Source organism: Anastrepha obliqua, chromosome 4, assembly GCF_027943255.1.
Source record: "Anastrepha obliqua isolate idAnaObli1 chromosome 4, idAnaObli1_1.0, whole genome shotgun sequence".
In the NCBI taxonomy this organism is placed as follows: Eukaryota; Metazoa; Arthropoda; class Insecta; order Diptera; family Tephritidae; genus Anastrepha; species Anastrepha obliqua.
Window position 1 is genome coordinate 73,918,363 of NC_072895.1, and position 9,967 is coordinate 73,928,329.

Genomic DNA, 9,967 nt, shown 5'->3' on the forward strand with positions numbered 1-9,967 from the left:
ACCATTGAACGCCAATGAATTCTTAAGCATGTATGCAAAAGATATATAAAACTCCTCAAACCGTAAACAAAAAAATTACCTGGGTTACCCATACGTTGGGCATGGTGCCATAAACGCCATGCAAGCACACATATGACATACATAATGTACCGATATGCTCAAAATTAATAATAATATTATATGTAAGCTGCTTAATAGGAGTAAAAAATAAATAAATTGAATGCGTGAAACATTTTTTTTAATAAATGCAATCCCTAATTGATAATATATAAATATTTTATTAAAAAAATGTATTTTTTGTTCAAAAACTAATCCACATACATACATATATACATTTATACCTAACTCATCTACAAATTTTTCCCCGCCATTCCTCAGTTAGTCGCAAATAATGCCTTAACTTCTTTCTTCGAAGTCTTACCATTTGTATTCTCAGGTAGACGCTCTACGAAAACAACACCCGCATGCAATTGTTTAAAGGTCACTGTCAAGTGTTTAGCGACATACTCCTTGACCAGTTGCTCCGTTAGCTGAGCTCCCTTGCGCCGCACCACCACTGCTCCGGCCGCATCGCCATTACCTTCGTCATATACGCCAACCACACAAACATCCTCCACTTCAGGCATCTTCATAATCACCTCCTCTATCTCACTTGGCCAGTATTGCATACCCTGATACTTAACTATTTCCTTCTTACGATCAACAATAAACAGACAACTTTCATCATCAAAATAACCCATATCACCGGTATGGAACCAGCCAAAAGAGTCCTGTATACGTTGTGTCTCAATGGTATTACCATAATAACCATTCCAAGTATGTCCAGTCTTCACATAAATCTCACCAACTTCATTTTGTTGCAAATTCTTGCCTTGTTCATCAACAATACGCAGCTCAATGTGGGGGAACAACTTCCCAACAGAGCTAAGATTCTGATCACCAGAGTTCACAGAAACAAAACCGGTCTCAGTCATTCCATAATATATGTTAATAATACCATTATGGAGAATGTTTTGCAAACGATTCAGTGTCGACAGATTTACGCATCCACCGCCAACAGCGAACGTACGAATCGAGCTGAAGTTATCCGTAGTGGCTGTAGGACAGGTGACCAGGGTGGCGACGTGACGTGGTGCGGCTATAATATAAGTGATTTTATATTTCTTCACCAACTCAACCAAATACTCGGGTGTGTAGGGCCGATTAGTAATGACACGCTTACAACTTGTGGCACTAGAGAGAAAGGTAAGGAATATACCAGTCATCCAGTCTAAACTGCTATTTGTGAAAATGACGTCATGACTGGTAACAAACCTTAAACGAATGAAAGAATTAGAAAATTTTCAATTTAACTTGCATTGCACTTTCCGCATCCACTCACATATTATCCATCTGCAGAAAATAATTCGACATACAAACGCACTTGGGAAAACCAGTTGTGCCTGAGGAGCACAATATCGCTACAGTCTGTGCACCTCCAAGCTTCAATGGTTCGGGCCTGCAGGAAAACACAAATCGATGTTAGTGATATAGGACAACATTTGCCGTTCTCATTTGGCATATATGTACATACGTATTTACTTACTGATATAAATATTCGTTTGGGGTTGGCTGTAATAGGTCTTCAATCTTGGATACACCGTCAATATGATTTGTGAGTGTATAAAACAATGGCCTCAACGAACGTGTGGCGGCATTGACTTTCTCGTAAACGTCGCCATCGCAAAATATAATTTTTGGTGCTGTATTTTTGAAGAGTGTTTGGATTGTAACTGAAAAGTACAATAAAAAACGTAGTGGACTTGAAATAGAAGCCTTGCTACTTAATGTGCAGAGGTGGTATCATATAACACTACTTGTGCTTTAAGGTAGGTTATCAATGTTTCAAAAGAGCCTTCAAATTGCTCACCAGGATCAAAACCGCCGTTTATCGCATGAAAGGGTGTACAATTCATAAAACAACCGACGGCAACGGAGCTCAAGTAAGTGCTGTTCTTTGCTACAATACCAATGACATCATCATGTCGTAATCCCATTTTCTTGAAATGCTGCGCCAAGCGTATCGACCAAGAGAGCAATTCCCCATTAGTTACTTCACGTCCATCAATATCGGAAACCTGAAGATCATTTAAAAAATATATTTTCATTTCTAAATATAAAATTCAAGCCTTTTGGTAACAGAAAATGTTACGTTACTGCCCAATGGGTATTTAAATACACATAAAACAATGTTTATGGAAGAGATATTATCGCGAAAAGGTAAATTGTATTGATATAAGTTCCTTTCGTGTCCAAAGTGTAATGTATTATTAGCAGAGTTGGACTACACATCACTTGCTTGCGCATACCTACATATATTACATTAACATATCCAACACTGTAAATGATTTATGACAGCATAGAACTGCCAAAATGGATTAATAGGAAATAAACGCCACTTGCACTCTTCATTATTAAATGAGATTGAGATTCTGGTGGAAATTTTCCTGAGTTGGGTATTTTTATATTTTCTCTTGTTTTACAACGATTTGTTTGCTGTTTGGCAAAGGGTAAGTATTCATTCGGTAGAACTCTTTCTGCTCTACAAAACTATGTTAATTGTATTTCTGAGCTATTATATTTTAGTTTGAGGCTTAGAAATGGAGTACCCAACGAGCAACGCGCGGTCATAAACAGCGCTTTTTGTAGCGAATCGTCACCGGAAAAGAGCTCGAATGAGAGGGCTTTCACCATCCGCCGTATTCTTTGGACCTTGCACCGATCAAATACCTTCTTTTTCGCTCCCTGTCAGACCATATGGAGGTTGTTACCTTTGATAACAAAGAGGTCCTTAAAAGTGACAAGCTCAACAACTTCTTTGACACCAGACCAGGCGACTTTTGGTGGAACGGCATCAACAAATTGGTCGGGATGTGGGAATAGATAGTAAACAGCAACAGCGAATGTATAATGTATAAATAATGTATAATGTTTAAATAAAAGTCTTTGGTACAAACCCTACAAACTTATCCAACCCCATAAATGAAATTAAGCGTTTATTTTGCATAAAAATAGCTCTCCGTATATTGTCGTCCAGTTTTTCAAAATCGCTAATGGCATCAACATCTAACTATTCACTTCTGTTGGCGTTCCTCACGAGTCCGAAATTTTTTTTCGATAACGTGGCTAAAGAACAAGAAAACGAAGACTGCGCACAGTGTGACTTTTTTCACTTTTAGGATGCCAAAATTAATAACAGCCAAACCAATGGTGCAATTCATTTCAAATTTTGCAGTGTGGTTTCAGATACCTAAATCTGATTTGAGAATAAAAATGGGCGTGATACGCCCACTTTTTCTCCTTGCCATGTATAAGGTAAAGTTTCACATAATCATATTTTCTACTTTAAAAGCATTTTCCAGTGCCAATTTAAATACAAATTGTTTAGATGTCTTAACTTTAGCTTAGAGGCTTATGATTAATATTTAGAAGATTTCATTCAGCCCCTGGGTACCTTGTTATACTACATTATACTGCTCAATGAAGGAGATAATCACAAATTGTTTCAATGATAAATATGTCACTAATCTTTATTTTATTAATAGTAAGCCAATAAACAGTTTCTAAAGATTAATAAACATAACAAAACATAAACACTAATTCGAAAGCAATTATTCATAATACTTTTTCCTGGGCCAGCAATGCAATTACATCTTGAGGCAAAGTCCCGCGCTTGGTTTTCGATGGCTTACGTAAGCTGCAAATGTAGGGATCGGGTGGTATTAGAAGCCTGTGCAATAAATCCTCATTGGTTTGAGTTCGTGAACTTTTCATTGTATACCATTCGCGATAATTTCTGACATCTTTATTTCTCGATTCTTGCGCTTCTTCGGAAAGCTGACCAATAGGAACCATGCATGACAATATTATATGTCTTGAATGGAACAGTATTTTATGCAGACTGACTGGCATATTGTACCACTCATATTCCCTCAAATAAGGATCGCGTGTGTCTCTCACGTATACCTCAAAGGCCTCAGCATTTATCTGAAATTTACACCCTAAGCAAGACAATATGGTGAAAAGCCTTTTTAAGAGACATAAGTTAATGCCTGTAATGTCTGCATTAACTTCTGCATTACTAAAAAAACGTCGTGCTATGTTTCCGTCATTTGTAATGCCAGATTTCTCTTGTGGTATATCACTTAAAAGCCAAGTTTCGTTTCTAAATCTGCTTATAAACCTTTTTATACTATGATCAATAAGCGCTTGCAACTCAATTTCGGCATACGTTTCGGTTACTGTGATTTTTTCTGGGTAACATAAAGCTTTGGACTTTTTTATGCAGTTATACGACGGATATAATTTGGGATTTATTTCTGCTGTATGCTGTCTATGCATATTATAGTCATGTGTTGAATCATTTGCATCTATTATATTATCAGCGCAAGTGCTTGGTCTGGCGATAAACTTTTGTTGCGCTCTTTCGAAAGTCGAGATTTTTTCAACACAGTACCTCTTGACGGTGAAGACAAACACAGCTCTTTAAATAATATTGCGGAATTTCTCTTACCGTTTGATCTAAGTCCCATTTCTGCCGCCATTAACACTTGTTCGCTATTTGATACTGCTAAAAGACTCTTTGCTTTTCTTTTCTTTGTGCGAAGAGAAGAATCGGAAAACGCCACATGTGGTCTACCTACATTGGATCTAATAGAGGATGAAGTTGATGGCCCAACATCAAGACGGTATTTTCCAAACTTTTCACTCTTGGAAAACCAACTATAATTACAGGCTAGAACACGGGCCTTAACTCGGCAAGACCCCTCCCACTTTGAAGAAAATTGGTAACACAGTTTTTTTATACGCTCTCCTAGCTTTTTAGTATCCACGTCTCTTCCGATCACCGCAAAAATTTTCTCTAACACCGCATCACGACGCGTTTCTTTTGAGCTCGTCAGCCAAATTTCAAAAAGTTCTTTCTGTAGCAAAATTTTATTCCCGTATCTGAAACACAGAATCCTAAAGATCATTTCGCTGTTAAATAATGGACGGAACTCGATGGACCAATATAAGTTTTTCTCAGTAAAATATCAAAAATAATATTAAGCTATGGCTGTTTTAGTGATATTTTACTGAGCGGATTTATATCGATAGTAAAAACTTTATAATCCTCTTACTTACCCCTGAAGTACAAAATTGTTGAAATTTAATCAGCAAATACTCAATTTTATGAAATTGATACTTATTCCTATTATATCTTTTGACAAACTTCACAGCGATGTTCGGATAATAAATAAAAATTATTCAATTGACGCACCGGCTTGTGTTTGTAAACGGTTATCTTTCTTAAAACTATTGTTTTGATAAATTTTGAGTACACTGTCGTAAAATTTGGTCATTTTTACACAACATACCGAAAGAAAATCATTTTCGCAGAACTTTTTTTTTTTAATTTTGGCATCCTAAAACGATAAAAAGTCACAGTGTGCTGCGGGGCAGGTAAGGTACATGCATCAGCTCCTATGCAAAATATGATAAATGCATGCCTATCGGCGAGAATTTAAGTTTGCTCTGCCCAATCCATAAAAAGAGTGATCCTGCAATCTATGCCAGCTACCGCGGAATTAAAATCTAAATATTGCACACAAGGTTTTCTCAAGCGCATCCCACTATCGACCAACTGAGTTGACCTTACTAGACGTGAAAAATCCACAAAACACCATATATTCACAATACGAGTATATAAAGTGTTTTGGAAATACCCATGAAAAGAGAATCGACATACGCCATCTTTCCATAGATTTTAAAGCCGACTTTGGCAGCACAAAAAGGAATTGGAAAATGACGTTAAAAATACCAGAAATACCTTTCTAAGCAATTTGATATCAAACGAAGGCTTAGACGGCTGACTGTGTCGTGCATATTTTATAACCTGTTCGAAATAAGCTTATGCTGAAGGTTTTTAGACCTTAGCGATGGCAAGTATTGCAAACGATGAAATAAATAGCTGTATAAGTTTTACGGCGGCATAGACATAGATACAGCGGCTCCACTGGCTAGGTCATGTCGTCCGAATGGAAACAAACGCTCCAGCTATGAAATTGTTCGATGCGGTGCCGGCTGGTCTTAGCAGAGGAAAAGGAAGGCCTCCTCTGTGTTGGAAAGATCAGGTGTAGAAGACTCGGCCAAAATCGCTTAAACTCTTTACAAGCAAAACTAAAGGCAGCATAAATCAAAAAAGGTGAGTGACAAAATTATGCGATGCCTAGAGTATACAAATATAAAAATATATATATAATAAATTCTTAAAACCTTTTTTTATCAAGAAAAAAGAATATTATTCACATGCTTTGGGTAAGGCTTTTTCAAGTGGGCCACAAAGTTACCAAAGTGAATATTTTGCGGTGAAATTCAGCCAGGACTGAGTTCTATCATCCAGAAGCACACTCAGAAAATTTTGTTGTAAAATTCCAAATAGTTTTTCTTTTATTAACTATCGAAGTTTTTTGCAGCGCTTGAATAATTATCACATTTCTCGTTAAGTAATCGTAAAGTAATCCGATTATAACGATTTTTCAACTGCAGATTGATAAAGGATGATATTTTCCAAATACGTTATTTTTGTTCCTAAACTTGATGTTTTGTTGTTGTAAATAATTTTTTTTAATAAACAATTTAAAATTTAACTAATTTCTGCGCCTCTGGGATAAAACATTTTTAAGGATATTTACGTAATAAACATCTGTGCATTTATGTATGAAAGAAAATGCGTGCAATTCGAAAAGGATTAATTACAATTCATTTTTTGTGCCGGATGCGCGCTCCGACTTACGCGGACGCGCACGAACACGCAAACGGCGGCTCGCGGGCGGCTTGCGAAAAACCGTGTTTTGGACACGTCTCAACGCGATATGCTTCCGGAAGATCAGTTTTGCCGACATTGCCATTAGTCTCCTTCCGACTGCTGTGGTGATGTGTTATACTGGTGGGGATTTCGATGATAATAAAAACTGTGATATTATGTAAATCACGTACGTTAATGTGTACAAAACTAAGTATGGACTAATATAATGCCACATGCAAATCGTTGTTGTAACCCTTTCGGAAAACAAAATCATAATCGTGTTTACACAAATCTAGTCCGAATAAGTGACCAAAATGCGAAATTTAGTGAAATAGCTGGACAATTTGTGTGCCTTTCTTGCAAGACATCTTTATACCAAGGAAAAGTTCACGCCTATTGTATGTCCCACATACTTGTTAAAATACCGTTTTAAGTGTACTTATAATTATAAATGCATCATTTACAGGTTGGCCTAACTTTCAAAAGTGATCCCCGAATCCCATTGAAAATTTCCCTGACGAATTTTATAACTACTGAAGATAATGAACAAGAGATCCTAATTTCACTTGTGCGACTGTTGATAACGAAATAAAAACTGATAATATCAATAATTTACTAGAAAAATTTGGCGTGAGCCCGGTAAAAATTCGGCGAGTCTCTTGTCCAACAAACAAAGAAAAAGTAAAATTAGCTGCGAGCGTTGATAAGTTGACTGTAGTGCGCGTCTTTCTAGAAATTCTGAAATCGGCGGATTTTACAAAAACCTCGAAGAATTGCTGGTATTGCTTAATAGCCTTGATTTCTCCGAAAATTACGCATGTCGTGTTCAAAATTCTGTGCAATTAAAATACTGGAACACAACGCAGGCAACAATACATTCTTACGTTGTGCATTACAAAGAAAACGGCGTAGAACAGCATAAGAATTTTGTCATAATTTCTAAAGCATTGGAACATGACAGTTCCGCAGTCAATTTGTTCAATTCTAAATTGATTCAATATTTGATTAAACAGTTTGGTAAACGAAATGTGAGGAAAATCTATTATTTTTCCGACGGGGCGGCCTCACAGTACAAAAACAAGTACAATTTTATAAATTTACTATTTCACAAAAAGGATTTTGGCATCGATGCCGAGTGGCACTTTTTCCCCTCTGCACATGGGAAAGGTGCCTGCGATGGTATTGGTGATGCTATAAAGAGAGATGCGTACCATGCAAGCTTGCGAGATAAAATCCCGGTGAAAATTACGGGACCGAAACAGTTGTATGATTGGGCAAAAGTCAATTCTAAGATAATTAATTTTGATTACTGTAATAAACAAAAACATGAAAATCACTCTAGTAAGTTGAAAAAGCGCTATTCCAAAGCGCAAACTTTGAAAAATACGAGGCAGTTCCATTCTTTTATTCCAAAAGATAAAAGTTCCATCGAGTGCAAAATATTTTCAGCCCACGATCAATCTAAAATTATAGCCATTATGTAAAGCAAACTACATGAAAAGTGTAAAAAGCGTGAATGATTTTCGTTTTTTCTCGAAATAACAAATGAATATGCGATATCTGTATAACTTCCTATATCTGTTTCACTTTTTGTGTCCGTCCGTGAATTGTTGTTGTTTTTCAGCGAGAAATTTTAAGGGCATTTGCTGACTGAACTTACAATGTATGTAATTAATGAACTGATATGTAAACAGATACGTTAGTAATAATGAAGTAATGAAACCTTGCATGACAGCTTATACATTCCTTTGAATACATTTGATTTAATTATCATTACGCATTTCCGCGTCAGTCAAAGCGCAAATTCTGTCATACGTCAATTATCTATATGGCCAAGCTTTAAAAACAAGTAAACACCAGTAATAGAAAAATCGGCAAAACTGATCTACCGGAAGCATATCGCGTTGAAACGTGTTCAAAACACGGTTTTTCGCAAGCCGCCCGCGAGCCGCAGTTTGCGTCTTCGTGCGCGTACGCGTAAGTCGGAGCGCGCATCCTGGCACAAAAAAATTAATTGTTTTCGAATTGCACGCATTTTCATATAAATGCACAGATTTCTATTACGTAAATATCCTTAAAAATGTTTCATCCCAGAGGCGCAGAAATTAGTTAAATTTTAAATTGTTTATTAAAAAAAATTATTTACAATAACAAAACATCAAGTTTAGGAACAAAAATAACGTATTTGGAAAATATCATCCTTTATCAATCTGCAGTTGAAAAATCGTTGTAATCGGATTACTTTACGATTACTTAACGAGAAATGTGATAATTATTCAAGCGCTGCAAAAAACTTCGATAGTTAATAAAAGAAAAACTATTTTGAATTTTACAACAAAATTTTCTGAGTGTGCTTCTGGATGATAGAACTCAGTCCTGGCTGAATTTCACCGCAAAATATTCACTTTGGTAATTTTGTGGCCCACTTGAGAAAGCCTTACCCTTTATTTTTAAAATAGTTGAATATTCAGGATACGCGACTCTATAGGTTAAGGGTTTTGCTCTTAAGTATCTTAACTAAACGCACCTGACAGACATTTTTCGGAAAATTTTTCAAATTATTGAATATAATTTTTCCCAAAGAACAGTTAAAATCGTAAACTATTGGTTGCTTTGCGCCCGTCCACACTCGCTCCTTTTCATCATAGTTACACTCAAAATTATACATAGTTCACTTTATACTTTTCAACTAATCATTCTTGATGATTTCTAAAGAACTGAAAGTTTCGTAAACTTGCAAACTCGTTAAATATGCAAGCAATTTAGTACATAAATTATATAGGTATACAACTTACTGATAAGTATTTTAGTATCACATGGCTGAAAAAGTGGTGTAACTTAATATTACATACTAAACTAATTCCATAAGTGTGTTCATACTAATATACATATACATATAATCATCTATTTGTTTGGTTAGAAGATGCATGACTAGCAATTCTGTAATTATACCGTAAATATATACCGTAAAGGCCTCCAACTAATTGTGTCAAGGGATTGCAAAATAATATTAATACTGATTAGAAACAGTCAATCCGTATTCTATTTAATCTAATCTAATAATCAGCTATTTGTTTAGTCAGAAGATGCATGACTAGCAATTCTGTAATTATACCGTAAATATATACTGTTAAGGCATCC

The 9,967-nt window shown here is 35.9% G+C and overlaps 1 protein-coding gene across 1 annotated transcript; it reads right to left on the reverse strand.

Annotated features, from left to right (window-relative positions):
• Positions 1-258: 258 nt before the first annotated feature.
• LOC129245410 (uncharacterized) lies at positions 259-9,559 on the reverse strand. The gene is made up of 5 exons (XM_054883540.1): positions 9,354-9,559; positions 1,910-2,117; positions 1,586-1,772; positions 1,382-1,498; positions 259-1,314 (listed from the first exon to the last, which is right to left on the reverse strand). Exons 1-5 carry the CDS (start codon positions 9,492-9,494, stop codon positions 375-377), a joined length of 1,593 nt encoding a protein of 530 aa, XP_054739515.1. The 5' UTR covers positions 9,495-9,559; the 3' UTR covers positions 259-374.
• Between the last annotated feature and the right edge of the window lie 408 nt (positions 9,560-9,967).